Source organism: Mesoplodon bidens, assembly GCF_964165515.1.
Source record: "Mesoplodon bidens genome assembly, chromosome: 2".
NCBI classification, from domain to species: domain Eukaryota; kingdom Metazoa; phylum Chordata; class Mammalia; order Artiodactyla; family Ziphiidae; genus Mesoplodon; species Mesoplodon bidens.
The window spans coordinates 143089725-143112032 of NC_138177.1; the positions used below are offsets into that span (position 1 = coordinate 143089725).

The following is a 22308-nucleotide window of genomic DNA, read 5'->3' on the forward strand; positions in this document are numbered from 1 at the left end:
GGGAATGAAAACTGATGCAGCTGCTACAGAAAACAGTATAGAGGTTGCTCAAAAAAAATAAAAATAGAACTATCATATGACCCAGAAATTCCAGTTCTAGGTATTTATACAAAGAAAACAAAATTGCTAACTCAAATAGATATCTGCACCATCATGTTCACTGCAGCATTATTTACAATAGCCAATATATGGAAACGACCTAGGTGTCCATCAATAAATAAATGGATAAAGAAATTCTGGTATGTATTTATGTATGTATGTGTACACACACAAACACACATGCACACACACACACACAATGGACTATTAGCCACAAAAAAGAATAAAATCTTGACATTTGCAACAACATGGATGCAACTTGAGGGCATTACGTTAGTGAAATAAGAAATAAGTAAGACACCGAAAGACAAATACCAGACAAGTTCACTTATATGTGGAACCTAAAAACTACCAAATCAAAACTAAACAACAATAAATAATGAGCTCACTGAATCAGAGAACAGATTGGTGGTAGTTCCCAGAGGTGGGGTGGGGATGTATATGAAACAGATGAAGGTGCTCAAAAGACACAAACTTGCAGTTATAAAATATATAAGTCATAGGGTGTAGTGCGTGCCATCCTAACTACAGTTAATAATACTGTATTGCATATTTGAAAGTTGCTAAGAGAGTAAGTCTTAAAAGTTCTCATCATAAGAAAATTTCATAACTATGTATAGTACAGATGATAACTGGACTTACGGTGATCATTTCACAGTATATACAATATATACAAATATCGAATCATTATGTCATACACCTGAAACTAATATAATGTTATATGTAAATTATACTCAATTTTTTAAAAAGACAGGGAAGAATCTTAAAATGTATATTTCTAAGTCAAAGATGCTAGTTTGAAAGCCAACATAATGTATGATACTAACTATAAGACATTCTGGAAAAGCCAAAACTACAGAGCCAGTGAAAAGATCAGTAGTTTCCATGGTTCAGAGAAAGTAAGGGAGAAATACATAAGTGGGGGACAAGGGACTTTTAGGGTAGTATAACTATTCTATATGATATTGTAATAGGATAGATACTATGCATTTATCAAACCCATAGAACTGTACAACACAAAGAGTAAACTCTAACAAAAACTATAGCATGTGTTTCTTTTATAAGACTTTTGTTAATAACAATGTATCAATATTGGTTCATCAATTTCAATAATGTACCACACTAGTGCAAGATGTTAATAATGGGGTCCACTGGGGGGGGGCGGGGGTATATATACTTTCTGCTCAATTTTTCTGCTGTAAAAATAGTCAATTCAATAAGGAAACAGTAGTCTTAAATGACACATTAGACAACTTGGACTTAATAGATACCTACAGGACATTCCATCTAAAAAAAACCAGAATACACATTCTTTTCAAGTGCACATGGAACGTTCTCCAGGATAGATCAATCATATGCTAGGCCACAAAACAAGTCTCAACAAGTTTAAGAAGATAGAAATTATATCAATCATTTTTCCAACTGTAACAGTATGAAACTAGAAATCAGCTACAGGAAAAAAAAATGGGGAAAACACAAACATGTGGAGACTAAACAAGATGTTCCTAAAAAATCAATGGATCAATGAAGAAATCAAAGAGAAAATCAGAAAATACCTTGAGGCAAATGAAAATGGAAACACAACTTTCCAAAAATCTGTGGGATGCAGCAAAAGCAGTTAAAGGAGGCAAGTTTATAGCGATACAGGCCTACCTCAAGAAACAAGAAAACTCTCAAATAAAGACCTAAACTACCAACTAAAGGAATAAGAAAAACAAGAACAAAGCCCAGAGTCAGTAGAAAACAGAAAATAATAAAGACCAGAATGGATTTAAATAAAATAGAAATTAAAAAGAAAAAACAAAAAACAGAAAAGACCAATTAAACCAAGAGCTGTTTTTTTTAAAAAAGATAAACCAAATTGATAACTCAATAGTCCCACTTATCAAGAAAATAAGAGACAGGACCCAAATAAACAAAATAAGAAATGAAAGAGGACAAATAACAACTGATGCCACAGAGATACAAAAAATCATAAGAGAATATTATCAACAGTCATATGCCAATAAATTGGACAACCTAGAAAAAATGGACAAACTTCCAGAAACATATAACCTCCCAAGAATGAATCAGGAAGAGACAATCTGAACAGACCAATCACTAGTAGTGAAATTGAATTTTTGATTAAAAAAAAAAAAAAAACTCCCAGCAAACAAAAGTCCAGGACCAGACAGCTTCATAGGAGAATTCTACAAAACATATAAAAAAGAGCTAACTATTTCTCAAACTACTCTAGGGAATTCCCTGCTGGCCCATCGAACGGGGCATGGGTTCAATTCCTGGTTGGGGAACTAAGATCCCACAAGCCGTGTGGAGTGGCCAAAAAAAAAAGAAAAAGAAAAAGAAAGACACAAACAAACTATTCTAAAAAAATTGAAGAGCAGGGAACACTTTCAAATTTATTCTACAAAGCCACCATTACCCTGATACGAAAGCCAGACAAAAACACTACAAAAAAAAGAGAGAAAATTACAGGCCAATATCTCTGATGAATATAGATGCAAAAATCCTCAACAAAATATTAGCAAACAGAATTCAATGATATATAAAAAGGATCATACAGCATGATCAAGTGGGATTTATTCCAGGGATGAAAGATGGTTCAGTATCTGCAAATCAATCAATGTGATACACCACATTAACAAAAAGATAAAATTACATGATCATCTCAATAGATGGAGAAAAAGTATTTGACAAAATTTAACAGCCATTCATGATAAAAAAAAAAGAAAAAACTCTCATCAAAGTTGGTATAGAGGGAACATATCTTAACATAATAAAGGCCATTTATGACAAACCCATAGCTAACACCATATTCAGTGGTGAAAAGCTGAAAGCTTTTTTTCTAAAATCAGGAACAAGACAAAGGATACCCACTCTCAATCACTTCTATTTAACATAGTATTGGAAGTCCTAGCCAGAGCAATCATACAAGAAAAAGAAATAAAAGGTATCCAAATTGGAAAGGAAGAAGTAAAACTGTCATTATTCGCAGATGACATGACACTACATATAGAAAAACCCTAAAGTCTTCTCTGAAAAACTATTAGAATAAGTGAATTCAGTAAAGTTGCAGTATACAAGGTTAATACACAGAAATCTGCTGCTTTTCTATAAATTAATAATGAGCCACCAGAAAGAGAAAGCAAGAAAATAATCTCGTTTAAAATTGCATCAAAAAGAATAAAATACCTAGGATTAACTTAACCAAGGAGGTGAAAGACTGAAAACCATAGGACACGGATGAAGGAAACTGAAGATGATACAAAGAAATGGAAAGATATCCCATGTTCATGGATTAGAAGAAGTAATATTGTTAAAATCTGTACTACCCAAAGCAATCTACAGATTTAATGCCATCCCTATCAAAATACTCATGACATTTTTCACAAAGCTAGAACAAATAATCCTAAAACTAATATGGAACCACAAAAGACCCTGAGTTGCCAAGGCAATCTTGAAAAAAAAGAAAGCTGGGGTTAGCACAGTCCTTGACTTCAGACTACACTACAAAGCTACAGTCATCAAATAGCACAGTACTGGCACAAAAAGACATATACAGATCAATGGAACAAAACAGAGAGCCCAGAAATAAACCCATGCACTTATGGTCAATTAATCTATGACAAAGGAGACAAGAATATACAATGGAGAAAAGACAGTCTCTTTAATAAGTGGTGCTGGGATAACTGGACAGTTACATTTATTTTACAGAATAAAATTAGAACATTTTTTCATACCACCTACAAAAATAAACTTAAAATGGATTAAAGACCTAAATGTTAGACTGGAAACTATAAAACTCCAAGAAAACATAGAGAACATTCTTTGACACAAATCACAGCAATAGTTTTTTGGATCTGTCTTCTAAGCCAAAGGAAACAAAATCAAAAATATACAAATGGCATCTAATTAAACTTAAAAGCTTTTCTACAGCAAAGGAAACCATCAACAAAACAAAAAGACAACCTACAATATGGGAGAAAATATTTGCAAATGATATGACCAGGAAGGGGTTAATATCCAAAATATATAAAGAGCTCAAATAATTCAATATAAAAAAAACATACAACCCAATTTACAAATGGGCAGAACACATGAACATTTTTCCAAGGAAGACACACAGATGGCTAACAGGCACATGAAAAGATGCTCAACATCACTAATCCATCAGGAAAATGCAAATCAAAACCGTAATGTGATGTCACCTCACACCTGTCAGAATGGCTATCATCAAAAAAGTCTATAAATAACAATGTCAGAAAGGATTTGGAGAAAAGGGAGCCCTTGTACACTATTGGTAGGAATGTAAATTGGTACAGCCACTATGGAAAACAGTATGGAGGTTCCTCAAAAAATTAAGAATAGAACTAACATATGATCCAGCTATCCCACTTCTGGTTATTTATCCAAAGAATATGAAAACAGTACTTGAAAAAGATATAGACACCTATGTTCATCATGGCATTATTTACAAGAGCCAAGATATGGAAACAACCTAAGTGTCCATCAACAGATGAATGGATAAAGAATATGTAGTGTGCGCGCGCAAACACACGCACACACACAATGGAATACTACTCAGCCATTAAAACGAATGAAGTTCTGCCATTTACAACAACATGGATGGACCTAGAGAGTATTACGTTTAGTGAAAAGAGTCAGACACAGAAAGACAAAACTCTATGTTATCACTCATATGTGGAATTTAAAAAATGAAATGAATTAATATGACAAAACAGAAACAGACTCACAGATATAGAGAACAAACTAGTGGTTACCACTGGGGAGAGGGAGGAGGGGAGGGGCAAGACAGGAGTAGAGGATTAAGAAGTACAAATTACTGTGCATAAAATAAATAAGCTATAAGGATGTATTATACAGTACAGGGAAATACAGCCGTTATTTATAATAACTTTAAATGGAATATAGGGAATTCCCTGGTGGTCCAGTGGTTGTTAGGACTCTGCGCTTTCACTGCCAAGGGCATGGGTTCGATCCCTGGTCAGGGAACTAAGATCCTACAGCCATGCAGTGCAGCCAAGAAAACCAGAGTATAATCTAAAAATACTGAATCACTATGTTGTACATCTGAAACTAACATAATACTGTAAATCAACTATACTTTAACTTTAAAAAAAGACTATTAATTTCTTAAAGTAGGTACGTCCAGGGAGCTGGACTAGGGACTAGGGATATGTAAAAGTAGGTAGAACACTGCCATCTTTCAAGATATAAATATTACTTTGTTTAAAATAAAAATAGTACCAGGCCTCTTCATCCCATCTAAAAATGTGTGTTTTATTTTCAATTTCAACAGTTATTTTTAATATGATATATTAATTCTTTAAAGTATTTTTCACTTAAACTAAAAATATACTATAATGACATAAATATCAAAATATTATTAAATATATAGTTCTTTTATATACCTTTATAGACAAAATTACTCCTGACTACTGTGGAACAGTAATTCAAATTAAAAGCACAGATTAAAATACTGACTGTAGTCTGCCATTTTATACATAAACATATATAATATTATATAAATTATATAAACCTATAAAATCTTTGTTATATAAATATAAATTTATATAAAATATAACATTTTATAATTACATTTATAAATGTTCATTATATGTTAAATACCTATAATCCCCAGTGTGTAGAGGAAGATGGCTTTCTAGAACTATATTAAAAATTAATCTAGATCAGTTTTCAATGTCATTTTGACATTATACATGTCATCAAGCTATCTGTTTAAAACTAATGTGATGCAGATCATGTGTGGCTAAAAGGATTGGTACTACTGGAAATGAATCAAAAGGGAAAGAGTAACTGCAAAATAAAACCCCCAGTGTAGCCCACTTAAGTGGTACTGTGATAAACAGCATCCCAGACTTCCAGAAAACATACTTTCAGCACAGCACATTTCAAAATGTTTAATGGCATATTCTTCCCACAAAGTGACCTTGGTTAATCAAGTATGTTTAACAACTTTACAGAGATAAATCAGTGGCTAGCACAAACCTTTCCATTCCCTTTTCTTCCTTATTTAAACACAGACGTTCAGAGCTGCAAGGAAACAGAGATAAAGTCTATGCAGTCCTCTCCTTTTACAGTAGAGGAAACAGAAGCCCAGAGCTGTTTCATACCCATTTCAGTGTTGTTTTCATACTACCTGTCCTACAGTTCTCTTCTCTGTTCTGTCTATTCAAATCACCGTCTATTCAAACACAGTAAAAAAAACTCATCTATTTTGAATTCTACTTTTAAAGTCAGTTAATGTGGAAAAATAGTAAGTAAACTGGAGTGGTATATATTACTGCCACTAAATCTCTCCTTATTCCAGGACTTGGCACCCATATTGTTCTTTTCCTAATTTGTAGTTCAAGACCTGATAGGTGAAGTAAAACCTAAAATCCTGCTACCTTTGCTAGATTCCCCCATCAACTGATAGCACCAATCACTGAGCATTTTGTCTTCCTTTCAAATTCCCAATCCTTTACCACTGTCCAAAACTAATGTTCACCCAAAGACCATGACTTATATGTCTAGTAAGCAATCCAAATACAGATAAATTTTGTTGCTATGTCCAGTGCAGTAAAAGAGCAAAGGGCTTTGGAATCAGATAAATCTGTGTTAAAATCCATGCACTCTCATTTATAAGCTCTGAGAATTTAGGCAAGTTACCTAACCTTTCTGAGGCACATTTTTCTCCCCTGTAACTGTATCTCAGAGAATTCTGTTGTTAGACCAGATAAGCCTAGCATGAAGTGGAAGTGTTAAAAAAAAATGCTACTCTCATCTTTCACACCATCCTAAACAAAGTTTCTACGTGGTTAAGTATCAGTTCAAGAACTTTTACTTTAAAGACTATTCTTATGTCTACTTCAGTAGATAGAAGAGAGTCATTAACCAGCTAGCATCTTGTAAGTAACAACCTGCCACATAAGTGACAGTAATGGATAAAGTGTGATAAAGCCTTGTGAATGACCAATAAAAGATTAAAAACTTTTTTTTCCTTTAAAAATTCTTCTCCACTTTCAAAAAACTCTTTCCTGTACTCTTAAACTCAAAAGCTTTTCTTAGGCCTTTGAAGTCAAATAATCAAATAAAAAGGGGTCAAAATATTCAGGGCAAATGGAACTTGACAGAGAATGAATAACCATATTCTGCCAGATTCAGTGATTTCTATAGGAAATTACTATGGATATATAATAACAGTGATCACCTGAACTTAGAGGGCACCTTTCTGGAAAGGAGTTCCCTGTACCTTTTTCTTTTCCTCTGGCCGCACCACGCGGCTTGCGGGATCTTAGTTCCCTGAACAGGAATTGAACCTGGGGCCACGGCAGTGAAAGGGCTGAGTGTTAACCACTGGATCACCAGGGAACTCCCCTCTGTACTCTTTCTATTCTGTAATTTATCACCTATCATACAGCCGAAGTAGAGATTATGCTGCTATATGGAACAATTATCTAAATTAATAATGTGTGAAATCATAAAATAAAACTCACATTTGCTGAGCATTTTAGAGTATGACATAGTTTTCCAATTAACAATGAAGACAAGAATAGAATCCAGATGTCCTGATGTCCATTACAACAATATAGAAATAAACTGCAGTATTTTAACACTTTCATAAATTCAACATAATTATTTTATATTCTTCTTAATGACATTATACCAAGATAAATGAATGTTGTAACAAGTATAATATCTACTACTCATCAAGACCTGGATATAGGCCCTATGCTTTGCTAAATAATTTCCCACAATTTTCTATTAACTCCTTCTATATTCAAGTGCATTTTTATCATGGCTCATTCTCCTGTAAGATGATTTCCCTTTCCCTACTGCTAATTCCCCACCTGTGCTCTGCTGTGATCCCATTTTCCTCACATAATTTAGAACTGTGATCCATAAATTATATCCACTTTCTTATATCTCCTCCTCCAAACAGTCACTTTTTTTTTTTTTTTTTGGCCGCACCGCACGACATGCAGGATCTTAGTTCCCTGACCAGGGATGGATCCCGCGCCCCCTGCAGTGGAAGTACAGAGTCTTAACCACTGGACTGCCAGGGAAGTCCCAAATAGTCACTTTTTTTATCATGATTTTCCTGACTCCTTTTGCCATTCTGGGAAAAATTAAGCTCTCATTTCTCAACATTCCTAAAGCATTTTGTTCATACTGCTATTATGAATGAGGAGAGATGCTAGGAGAAGCAGTATGTCTGAAGGAAAGAGTCCTAGCTTTAAAGGTGGCTCTAGTACTTTCAAGCTGTGTGACCTTGGGCATATTCCTTGACCTCTCTGAGCCTCTAATTCTTGATCTGTCAAATAGTAAAAAATTAACCACTCATTCTACAAGATAGTAATGGGTATTCTACAAGACAGTAATGGAATGAATATAAAGCACACATAACTGGCTCTTAATACACTGTATTATAAATTGTTGTGGGATGGTCTGTTTGTCTACTCAGATCAGTAGTTCACAATGATTTTTTAAGCATTTTTGAAAAACTACAGGAAATCCAGATACTCCTCTCCCACACACTGAAATCAGTGCCTCTGATTATAAACTCTATGAGGTCATACATTCCAATTTATGTATACCTGAATCTCCAGTACCTAGCACAGAACCTTTCATATATTATTAGATGCTTAATATATGCTTGTTACAGTAAAGAGAATTTATTAGCTATAGATATTAAATAAAGAAATTGTTGGAAATAACTGGATAGTAGATATATTAGAATGGAACAAACTAAATTTCTTTTTTCGACAGTAAACATTATTTTACAAAATCACATTGCTTGGGGTATTTTTCTAGCTAAATTCCAAGTATAATTTGATTAATTTACTATCTAGAAAAACTATACATAAGTTTATAAGCCCCTTTCTTCCGAGGAGCTCAAGGATTTTTACAGACATTACCTCAACAATCCTTAGAACATCCCTGAGGAAGATGGAGATGGAAAAAGAAAAAAAGATGGAATATGAATCCATAATCCATATGAAGCCATAAATTTATAAATTCTGCAAATTCCACTCAGCAAAAATTCCATGTAATTTTTCAGCTTATGTGCATTTTGCCCCATTTTCTTTCTGAATCCATCTAAGTTACCTATTTAGTCATTACATCTGTATATGCTGGTCTGGAACAAAAGCATTTTTATTATTTGCTTAAGCAAAATTTTGGGACTTCCCTGGTGGTCCAGTGATTAAGAATCCGCCTTCCAATGCAGAGGATGCGGGTTCGATCCCTGGTTGGGGAACTAAAATCCCACATGCCGCGGGGCAACTAAGCCCGCGCGCCACAACTAGAGAGCCCATGAGCCGCAACTACTGAGCCTGCACACAATGAGAGAGCCCGCACACCACAACCAGAGAGCCTGTGCACTCTGGAGCCCATGTGCCGCAACTACTGAGCCTGCGTGCTCTGGAGCCCACGTGCCACAACTAGAGAGAAGCCCGCATGCCGCAACAAAGAGCCCACCCGCCACAACGAAAGATCCCGTGTGCCGCAACTAAGACCTGACACAGCCTAAATAAATAAATAAATAGGAAGGAAATTTTTAAAAAACAAGCAAAAATTTCAGAAAGTGTTATACACAGTAAGCAAAACATAGAACAACAAAAAAATGATGATTCTAATCCCCTAACAGAAAACTGACTGTTCAGGCTACTGACCATAGGTTTACTTCAGACTGCGAAATATTTAGGAATTAGACACATTATTTTCTCCAAATTTTAATAATCAGAGACTAACAGCCCAGTTTCAGCTTTAACTACTTTCTGCTCCCCATCATTTGGTTCTTTTGTTCTAGGACCCTATAGTAGCCCTTTTTGAATGCCGACCCAGGAACCATTCTCCCCCTTTTCCTTATTGAGAGAATCCCACTTTTGTTGAGGCAACACTGGGCTCAGCCCCAGGGGATGAATCATGATTGATCTTAGCCAATCCTGGCAATCCTGTTCCCTGTTGTCAGTCATTGGTCTAAACTGGACCTGTGGTCTAGAACCGGCCAATAAATTGAAAGAAGTTGCTTGGGATTCTTTCTACCCTGATGAGAGGGCAGCAAGAGGAATAGGCTCTTTTGCCACCAACCAGTTTCTCTGCATTTGGGAAGTAGTCAGGTTGGACTTGATGCTTAAAGCTGTGCCACTATCTTGAGACCACGAGGGAAAGGCCAAGAGAACTTCAGTGATCCTGACTCTACACCCAGACATAACAGAGTCTCTATTTTCAGGCCTCTTGTTATATGAAATAAATGTTACTTTTGTCTAAATAACTGAGGGCCAGATATTCTGTTCCTTGAAGTTGAAGTCAATCGAATTAATACAGACAGACCAATAAATCAGGCAAGAAAGGAAGTAGAGGTTAATTACTGAGTACTTTCTATTACATGTAATTTCATTTAATCTTCACAACAGCCCAATGAAAATTTTCTTTTGATTCGTTTATGAAAAAATAAAGCTTAATAAAGTTATATAGTTAAAAGTAACAAAGCTGAAGTTCAAATCCAGACCTGACATCAAACCTTACATTCTTTTTAAAAATACAAAATCCCATTTCCTCCTTGTTTACAGTTCTTGTTTAAAAAACAGACTAGTATATTGATGTGGTACTAGCTAACAGAATATAGGGAGAGCTAAGGAATATCACCTATTCTTATAACCTTGTCACAAGGATCTATAGCCTTCAACTCTTTTTTGTATCAAAGTTATATGGGGGGGAAGACAAAAACATATGTCTATGTGTACCAAAAGTTCCAGAATGTCTAGTACAATGGCAAAAATCCTATAGCAAAAACTGGGATGGATTCTAAGTATAATATTCAATTACTCAAGAATTTAAAAATATGAAGTCAATCACAAACATTTCTTAAATCAAAAGAATAACTTCCTTATTTCAAGCTATTCCATTAACCAAGTATCAATACAGAAACCAAAGTTACCACTTCCTCAGTTCTCATCTATTCATGAAAACTGATTCAGCTTAAATCTTCACAACAAAAAAAAATTATATAAACACTAAGAATCAGCGAGGTCATTTTTCATTTGGAAATTTACTAGAATTGCATGCTCAAAAACTATTTATGATGTCATCTCAAGGAGAAGTATGTTCACCTTATATTAACATTTATTAATTTCTAATTGAGCATTACAAAATGCACACGTCAGACTCCTGAGCTGATACACACAACTTACCTTCCCACATGCTCTGCAATGATGCCTCCTTTTGGTGAATGTAAACCTGGCTTCACATTTCATGCAATTTGGAGCCTGAGAATCTGGTACCCACACTGGAGCCACTTCACCCAGAGTGGTAAATGGCTTTCTAGCAGAAATTCCAAACTGACCAGCTCTGAGATCATTATCCGGGCTTTCTGGAGGTAATGCAATGCACTGTCTACTGGATATCCCAGACTCATAACTTTCTGAATGTTCCCCATTTGTATCAGCAATAGAGATATTTCCCAAAGAGGCATTGCATACATTGGTTGCTGAGTTTTCCCCTAATTTTGCTTTCCCAAGAACATCATTTTTGTTTTTAATATTATTTCCATTGTTTGCAGGAAGGTCATTTTGTAAGTGGTCTGATAATGGCTTTGGAATTTGAAGTTTAAGATTAGAAGGTTGCTTGGGTCTTGCACCGCCAAAAGGAACACTGATAGATTGCAGGTTTGCTACTATCTTGGGTGAAGATTGCCCAAGCACCGATGGAACCTGGCTACAGAAATTGTGTAAGTAATTTTTCTTCATTAGGTCACCAGTGCTGTTTAAAAGTAGTCCACTCCCTTCTGTGGCTTCATTTCCTCTCTGTTCATAAATATTTGAGTAGCATTCTGACTTGCTCTCCTCTATTTCCTTTTCTTCTGTTACTGAATCTTCTTTGGAAGGTAAAGTCTTTGGAACAAAACAAACAACTGGGCTCTGCATTCCATAGGAATCACAACAATTAGATAGTGGATTTGCTGCTGGTGTATCCATAACAGTGGAGAAATCGCATCCTTCACTTTCATTCATGCAAGTTTGTTTTAAATCTAGACCTGCTTCTGCCATTCTATCACACTCTCCTCCACTATCATCATAAGTATCTTCAGGCTGATTCATGTGCAGAAACTTGTCATTTTCTTTATTTACTTGGCTGTCATTCATCTTGTTTGGTTTAGTCAATTTCCAATTAATCATCTCCTGAGATTCAGAGAAATGCTCGGTCATATTAAGAAGTTCTGTAGTGCCAAGAATTTCTTCATGTTTACAGCCTTCATTTTCATCAGCTCTAACTTCACCAGGCACAAGGCAATCTGAAAACTGTTCACAGTTATCATCCCTGCCAGACCCATTAGGCATGTCAGCTTTGAGAAGCAAAGGTAAACCAGACTGGATGGATTCTTCAGTTGTTCTTTCTTCTGCTGGCTCTTTTTTCATCAAAATCCCCTCACTCAAGTGGGAAAAGGAGTTTGCACTTCCTAGATCTGTCCTAGGAGAGCTGGTTTTGCCAGTGAGAACCTCATCTGGTGTAGAGTCCTCTTGCTTTACAGCAGGACCTTCATCTGTTCCCTGGGATGAGATTACTGAATCTGGTGTTAAACTTGTAATCACAGACATGGTGGGGTCTCTATCTATATTTTCATCATCCTGTAACTGTGAAGGGGAACAGACACTGGCTAGATTATCAGATGAAGTAGTACATATGTATTTAACAGAATCCCCCTCTGCATTTGGTCTACTCAATGGATCCATTTGCTTCTCTGAGTTCATATCTTTTTCAGTGGACCCATTTACACTTAAACTAAATTGATCAGTTTGTCTGTTTTCGTTATCCAGTGAACAGCTAAAAGCATCCATGAGGGATTGACTATTATAATTATTACAATCCTGCAAATCGCTTTGTAATGTCCTTTTATCACAGTTATGCATGACGGCTACAACAAGAACGCTCTTCTCATCTGGCAGACAAGCTAGGTTTCCACATTTCTTCTCTCCCACTTCGACAGTACTGCATTGATCATCTTGATTACAGTTCCTCTTAATTAACTGGTCTTCTGCAACCGCATTTTCATCAATCCACATTGTGTTGATCTCTGGATTCAGACTACAGTCCTGTCCATTAGCACAATGGTCCTCTCCCTCTGTGTTAAGAGGAGCTGGATGAGCCAGGGAGAAGACTTTCAGTTGTGGCTGTGACTCAGAAACTGTAGGTTCATTCACACTGGCCAGTGCAGGGTTAAATGACAGTCGGGGAGAAGGGGGATCTAGAATCTTATTCCACCTTGTATCCAATAAAATAGGAGAAACGGTTTCATCTGAAAAAATAAATAATTGTAATAAGTTTGCTAGTAACACTGATAAGGCTAGGACTAAGTTAATCAACTACATTTGCAAATATGCCCTGAAATTAAAATATTCCTAGGATATGTGAAAACAGAATATTCCTAGGGTATGAAGTTTCTAATTTCTAGCTAAGGATAAGAAAATACATTTAAGACTATTCCCTGTATTATATATCACCAAATGGTAATATCTCAGAACATTCCAAACAACAAAAGAATTCTACCTCAATCTAGTTGACATAATTAAAGTGGCCCCCAGGCTGTACTTTGGGGCTGGGGAGGGGAGGGCAATAATGGGGAAGGCCTTGGACTGGCCCAGCACAACATGGGGTAGGGGCTAATCTAAGGTGGAAGAAAAATCAGAACAGTGATGAGGATACAGTAATTGAGCAGGAAGGAAAACAAAGGAATTTTCTGTGGAGATGGCATGCTCTGTAATCTACATCATGACTGAGATGTGGTTACATGGATATATCTCTTGGTCAAAACTGTACAGTTAAGATCTACACATTTTAATGTATAAATTTTATCTTAAAAAAATTGTAAAAAATAACAATGAAGCAGGGAGTGAGGAGCAAATGAAGATATATAAATGAAAAATGGCAGCCTGTCAATCGCTGCTGAAGTTGGGTAATGGGTACACTAGAGTTTATTACACTATTCTATTTACTTTGTATATATTTGAAATTTGCCCACAATAATAAGCCTAAAAGTTTGTTACAGCATGTGAAATTCTGCTTATAACCATGTCACAATACATTATTATTTAGGTTCATATTTATACTATTATCTGAGGAAATTTGGCAGAAAGTATCATTTGCCATATTAAAACAACCTTCTTATATTCTACCAATAAGCATAATCTCATTTAATGTTTCTGTTTATTTTTTAATAGATCATAACTATGATGGCATTTTTCCAAGTTACTGTGCTATGTGTGTGTCTAATTAGAGAAATAAGAAATTATGCACTTATTGCTTTTCCTGTTTTCCTATAGTAAATCTGATAATCACAGCCCTGAAATTATACAGACGTGCTTTCCTCTCATAAATCTTTAATGCTCCCTTAGCGCCTTGTTCATATCTCTATTAAAGCACTTTATTACACTGCATTGCAATGGTTTATTTACCTGACTTTTTCAGGCAGAAACCACTTCTTTCCATCAATGTAAATCCTTGCTTTGCACAGCGCCTGATATGTAGTAGGTAGCATATTCACGTAGCATTTATTTATTGTAGCACCATAAATATATGCTATGTGAGTATCTACCACTGTAAAAACATTGGGTGGAATATGAGATTAAATGATAGCTCCAAGAAGTATATAATCTAGTTGGAAAAATAAGAAACAGATACAATACACATGAATCGTTAACTAGCAGTACAGAATAGCATAAGTATTCAAAAACTATTATGTAGTAGTAGAAAATAAATTGAGAGGACAAACGTTATTTTACAGGCTGAGGCAGCAAGCTTGAATTCATGGAAGCAGGAGGAAATGGGCTGGGCTTCAAAGACAATTTTACAAAAAGTTTGGAAAACAGAGCATTTGTAAGAGGGGAACAAGTAAAAGTACAGCCCCAAACACAACAATCTGATAAAGCAATTAAGTAAATCAGTTTGGGTTGAAAAAAGAATTAGTGTAAGAAAGTAGTGAAAAGAAGCTAGAAAGATCAGATTGTAAAGGCCATAAAAAATCAGATTGCATGGAGAATGGGCTTAATATGCTCTGAGTGTTAAATGTTAAATCCTGAGTTTACCAAATTTGGGCTAGCAGAGACTTGAGATTTGGTAACATGTATTTCCTTTGAAAAAAGAAATCATAATTCCAAGCTGGTTCACAGAAATAAAAAAGAACCACTGCCTCTTATAAGAATATTTAATAATATTCAAACAGAAATGATCATGTATTAAAAATTTCATTACTCAACCACCAACTGGGTATAATGTTAATTATCTAATGTCATCACAGTTTGTGTGTGGTACATTTTTCATTTAAAGGAGGAAATTAACATGAAATGAGAAAACACTTTTAAAAAAATATATTTGGAAAGGTACCAGATTAGAGGTGGTAGTTTTAATGCAACTGGTACTGAGATGTTTAAAAAATAGTTGAAAACAAATGAAGAGCATAGTTACAAACAAGCTGGCTTCTGAAATTATTCTCCTTCTAAAGGAGTTATTTTGGTAAGCAAATGCTATATTTCAAACTAAAATGACAATTTTTACTGACTCAACAAAAATGTATTGCAAATCAACTATATACAAAATACCCTACTAGAATCTATAGAAGTCACAAAGAGACTGATGTAAAGAACTAATAATTTTATTAATGAGAGTCAATGGTATTCTAGAAGAATAGTATTCACAGGATTAGGTGTAGCATTTGTGTAGATGACAAATAACTGTGATAGGGCCAAACCAAAGAAGGGATTGAGAAAATACTTGTATAAATGACTGAAACTAAGAGGATAATACACCTTCCACCTTGGTATGTATAAAGCCCACCTAGATCCCATAAAATCCAAAAAGATTCGGTTTCATGTTTACATGAATCAGGAGTTAGGCTAGGGTTACAGGTTAGCTTTGGGTCATCAATGGTAAAATGTAAGAGCAGGCCATTCCTGGTATCTTTCTTCTCCCTTCTTACCCCCATGAGCACATATCTTTTTAATGCTTGCTCTAGCATAGGCCCAAAACAACAAAATCGAAACTAATCTCTCTTCCCAACTGCTATCAAAGAACAACCTGAATCACCAGATATAGTAAAGGTTTGGAGACTACTACTAAAATCATGGGCTTTAGATGGAAATATATCACTTTGTAAACTTGTCACATGCCATTTTCTGTTAGAAACCAAGAACACCAGGGAAGCAGGATAAGGTGAAAGACAGATATTTAATTATGGCTTACCCATTCCAGTCATACTGAAAGGTGAATTTAAGGAAAATTCCCTAAATGAAGTGAATCTTTAGCAGACATTTTTAGACTGGGCCTTGAGAATATATAATTTAATTAACCATTTGGTAGATACTTAAAAATGTAAATCTTTTAAAATTAGGTTTAAAATGGATCTTGCTTTATTGGTCAATCAATATGAAAGAAGCTATTTTTCTTAACTTGGGAAATACAATCACACATTCTAAAGCTTTTCCTGACCATAAATTGGATTCTAACCCTGCACTTATGAACAAACTAACTTGGGGAAGATGCTTAACCTTTCTGTGCCTCTATCTTCATCTGTAAAATGTAGGTAAGATTTACTTTCATGGGATTATTTTAAAGATTAAATGATATAATCCATGTGAATGATTTAGCATAGTATCTGGCACACAGTTAGGGCTAACAAAAATGTTAGTTCTTCCTCTGAATATTAATATATAATACTATCATTATTGAGGCATTGGACCTTCCTTTCTTTTTTTTAAGTACTGCATCCTCTTATAATCCCACATTTTCTATATCATAAATACATTTAAACAGAGTCACCAAGTAAATTCTCACCTTCGTTTTGTTCAAATTCATCTAACACCTTGTCCAGGTTGTAAGCTTCTGCTTGGAAGTAATTCTCCATCGGTGAGAAAACACCACTCAAGAGACTTGTTTAAATCTAGAAAATAGATCAAATTTGTATTACACTTTCAATTATTAAAATATAATTTATAGACATTACAACTGGTAAAACAGAAATAGAAAGGATCTTAAAACTACAATGAACAATTACATGCTAATAAATTGGACAACCTAGAATAAATGGATAAATTCCTAGACACATACACCCTACCAACAATGAATCATAAAAAAAAAGAAAATCTGAACAGACCAATTACTAATAAGGTGATTGGATCACTAATTAAAAACTATCCCATAATATACTCTCTGATGCTATACTACATCAGAGTATGATGCTAAACTATACTACAAAGCTACAGTAATCAAAATAGTATAGTACTCACACAAAAACAGACACATAGATCAATGGAAGAGAATAGAGAGCCCAGAAATAAATCCACACTTGTATGGGCAATTAATCTATGACAAAGGGAATGGGGCAAAGACAGCCTGTTCAATAAATGGTGTTGGGAAAACTGGACAGCTACATGCAAAAAAAAAAAAAATCAAACCAGACTACTTTCTCACACCATATACAAAAATAAACTCAAAATGGATAAAAAGACTTGAATGTTAAGACCTGAAACCATAAAACTAGAAAAAAACATAGGCAATATGCTCTTTGACATCAGTCTTGGCAGTTTTTGGGGGGATATGTCTCTTCAGGCAAAGAGAAACAAAAGCAAAAATAAACAAACAGAACCACATCAAACTAAAAAGCTTTTGCCCAGCAAAGAAAACTATCAACAAAACAAAAAGGCTGCCTACTGAATGGGAGAAGATATTTGCAAATGATATATCCAACAAGGGATTAGTATCCAAAATATACAAAGAACTCATACAACTCAACATCAAAAAAAAAACCAAAAAACTAAAAGTGGGCAGAGGATCTGAATAGACATTTTTCCAAAGAAGACAGAAGATGGCCAACAGGCACATGAAAAGATGCTCAGCATCACCAAGCACTGGGGAAATGTAAATCAAAACCATAAAGATATCATTAAACCTGTCAGAATGGCTATCATCAAAAAGAAAACAAATAACAAGTGCTGGAGAGAATGCTGAGAAAAAAGAACCCTTGTGTACTACTGGTAAAAATGTAAATTGATTCAGCCACTACAGAAAACAGTGTGAAGGTTCCTCAAAAAATTAAAAACATAACTACCATATAACCCAGCAATTTCATTTCTAGGTACACAACCAAAGGAAACAAAATCAATATCTGGAAGAGAGTCTGCACCTCCATGTTCACTGCAGCATTATTTACAACAGCTAAGACATGGAAACAACCAAAATACCCATCAAAAGATGAATGGATACAGAAAACGTGGTGTGTTTGTGCGTGCGTGTGTGCGTGCATGAATGTGTATAAGATAGAATATCCTTCAGCCATTAAAAGGAAGGAAGTCCTGTCATTTTCGACACCATGGATGGACCTTGAGGGCATTATGCTAAGTGAAATAAGTCAGAGAAAGACAAATACCAGATGAACTCACTTATACGTGGATTCCAAAAAAACCAAACTCACAGAAACAGAGAACAGATTCAGGGTTGCCAGAGGCAGGGTATAAGAGATGAAAGAAACAGGTGAAGGTGGTCAAAAGTTACAAACTTCCAATTATAAGATAAATAAGTTCTAGGGATATAATGTACAGCATGGTAGGTATAGTTAACAATACTGCGTCATATATCTGAAAGTAGCTAAGAGAGGTAATCTTAAAAGCACTCATCGAAAGAAAAAAATGTATAACTATGTGAGGTGATGGATGTTAAGTAAACTTCTTGTGGTAATCATTTCACAATATACACATATATTAAATCATTACATTGTGCAACTTAAACTAATACAATGTTATAAGATCTGACTTACATACATCATGAAATGATTACCACATGAATTTTGTGAACATCCATCATCTCATATAGATACAAGATAAAAGAAAAATATTTTATCCTTGTGTTGCAAACTCTTAGGATTTACTCACTTAACAACTTTCATATATAACATACAACAGTGTTAATTATATTAATCATGTTGTATATTATATCCCTAGTACTTATTTATCTTATAACTGGAAGTTTCTACCTTTTGACCACCTTCATCTAATTCTCCCTCCTCCCACCCTATGCCTCTGATAACCACAAATTTGGTGTCTTTTTCTGTTTGTTTGTTTGTTGTTTTTGAAGTGTAACTGACCTACAATACTATGTTAGTTCCCAGTGTACAATGTAGCAATTTACTATCAATATTTCTATAAATTACAAAATGATCACCATGGTCAACTTCTATTTATTAATTGGCTCCTGTTAGGTAACTTAAGTTTAGGTAGACAAACAGGCTGCATAATCTATGAATGGTTTTTCTTAAATCTGTCTTTGTGTCTAATGACTTACAGTTCAAAAAACTTTCAAATACATGCCATTTTTTAATAAAGATTGCATATTTAGACTGTCCAATGCAAAGAGATGAATAAAATTTCTCACAACACACAATCTAGCACATTTAATATACATCTACAATAGTTAGCATTTCATGGTCATTATATGTAAAATATTAGTAAACAAACAATCAGATCAACATATTTATAGTGCATCTACTGTATGCAGGGTACTGGGATCAACTGAAGTCTCAGATATCATCCCTAACATCAAGAATCTTAACATTTACTTAATGGTAAACAATGCTAAATAAGAAAATTTAAATAATAATAAATGATTTTAATAACAACACAGCACAAGAGACACAGGTACTACGTGATTAATCTGTCAGATAAAATTAACAGATAAGTGTACCTGAATAAGTACTGTAAAAGTTCAAGAAATGGGAATTTCCCTGGTGGTCCAGTGGCTAAGACTCCACACTCCCAATGCAGGGGGCCCGGGTTCGATCCTCAGTCAGGGAACTAGATCCCACATGCTGCAACTAAGAGTCTGCATGCCACAGCTAAAGATCCCTCATGCCACAACTAAGACCCACACAGCCAAATAAATAAATAAAATAAATATTTTAAAAGTTCATGGGGCTTCCCTGGTGGCACAGTGGTTGAGAGTCCGCCTGCCGATGCAGGGGACACAGGTTCGTGCCCCGGTCTGGGAAGATCCCACATGCCGCGGAGCGGCTGGGCCCGTGAGCCATGGCCGCTGAGCCTGCGCGTCCGGAGCCTGTGCTCCACAGCGGGAGAGGCCACAACAGTGAGAGGCCCGCGTACAGCAAAAAAAAAAAAAAAAAAAGTTCAAGAAATGGACCAGATCACGAGTCCGGATGGTCAAGAAAGGCATTATTTATGGATTTGAGCTAAGTCTGGAAGGACAGATAAAATTTTAACAGATATCCCAGAGAGGAAGATGTAGAAGTGAAATTTCAGGGGCTTCCCTGGTGGCGCAGTGGTTGAGAGTCCCCCTGCCGATGCAGGGGACACGGGTTCGTGCCCCGGTCCGGGAGGATCCCACATGCCGTGGAGCGGCTGGGCCCATGAGCCATGGCCGCTGAGCCTGCACGTCCGGAGCCTGTGCTCCGCAACGGGAGAGGCCACAACAGTGAGAGGCCCCCATACAGCAAAAAAAAAAAAAAAAAAAAGAACTGAAATTTCAAACAGAGAGAGACATGCAAGGAGTGATCTAGGAATCGGCAATTATTGAGGGGTCAGTGAAATTGGAGCAAAGATTTATTTACATGGGTAACAGCAGGACACAGCTGGAAACGCAGACAGGCATCATATTATGGAAGCCCTGGAATGCCAGTCTGAGAAAGATATTGTTTATACTTTAAGCAATGGGAAGAACTGTAGCATAATGGATAAGAACATGAACTCTAGGACTCGACTGTCCAAGTTTTAATCCTAGTTCCTAATTCACTTACTAACTATATGACTTTGGGGAAGTTAATCAATTTACCTGAGACTTAATTTTCATCTATAAAACTGAGTAATAATAGTACATACCGAAAGATTAAATAAACTGACATAGGTAACACATTTAAAACACTGCCTGGCACATGATAAGTGCTTCATAAGCAATTATTTAAGTTTTTAAGCCTCGGAGTTGATCATTTTATTATAAAATAAATAACCTAACAACAGTGATTACACAGGCTAGTTTTCAGCCCCATCCTCCCTTCCACTAATATTTATTGAGCACCTATTATGTGCAGACACTATGCTTGGTGCTGGAACACTACTTGAATATACATTTCTTCAATGTACCATGCCCTTTTCCTCTTCAAGACTTTTTATCTGTCTCCAATACACCCCCTCCTTGCCAAAATAACTCTGCATCTTTTAGCTCTTAGCTCAAATACTACTTTCACAAGAAGTCTTCCCTGAACCCCTAAAAAAGGTGATATCCCCTTATAATCTCTCACAGCACCTCCACTTTTCCCTTTATAATAATTATCACAATCTATAAACATACATTGGTGTGATTATTTGATTAATGTCATCTCTCCCACCAGACTGTAGACACCACAAAGATACCCACTAGACTGTGTTCACCATGTGATTGCCACAGAACCTGATGTGGTACCTATTCAATAAACACCTGTGGAATGAATAAATGAACAGTATAAACAGTTAGTGTTTATACTCTGTTTACACTCAAGAAGTTGTATTAAACTTCAATTATAATTATTGATTCAGGCAAGCATCAAAAACAGATGCCTTTAGGTAAACAGTTAGTGGAGAAGAAAATATTCACAATGCCTCAAAATATCATTTCACAGATGACTTAATAATTCCAAAGGAGAAAATGTATGTTTACAGCGAAGAGATGCAATAATCACTACCTTAACCAAATGATCAAGCTTAGCATCACTAACAGTTTAACAAGCTGACAATATGTATCTCCTGATGTGATGCAATAAGTTTAAAACATCACCTACAGTTATTCTTCTCCAAATTGTTTAATCTGAATTGAATCATGAACAATTACAAATCTAGAATGTGAGGCATTCTGTAAGACAGCTGTCCTGGACTCTTCAAAAAATTCGGTGTTATGAAAAACAAGATCATTCTGAATTGAGAGAGACTAAAGAGATTAAACAACCAAATGCTATGCATAAACACTAACTGGATCCTAGATCAAGAAAAATACACAAATAGGGACTCCCTGGCGGCACAGTGGTTAAGAATTCACCTGCCAATGCAGGGGACACGGGTTTGAGCCCTGGTCCAGGAAGACCCCACATGCCACGGAACAACTAAGCTCATGCACCACAACTACTGAGCCTGTGCTCTAGAGCCCGCAAGACACAGC

At 35.6% G+C, this 22308-nt stretch overlaps 1 protein-coding gene across 1 annotated transcript in view; it reads right to left on the reverse strand.

Annotated features, from left to right (window-relative positions):
- Positions 1-22308, reverse strand: part of ZFYVE9 (zinc finger FYVE-type containing 9) — a 192883-nt gene that overhangs the window by 111674 nt on the left and 58901 nt on the right. The window contains exons 3-4 of the mRNA XM_081258501.1: positions 16951-17056; positions 11319-13420 (exon numbers count right to left, since the gene is read on the reverse strand). Of these exons, the coding sequence (XP_081114627.1) occupies positions 11319-13420; positions 16951-17020 (2172 nt within the window). The 5' untranslated portion in view covers positions 17021-17056. The remainder of the gene's footprint in view (positions 1-11318; positions 13421-16950; positions 17057-22308) is intronic.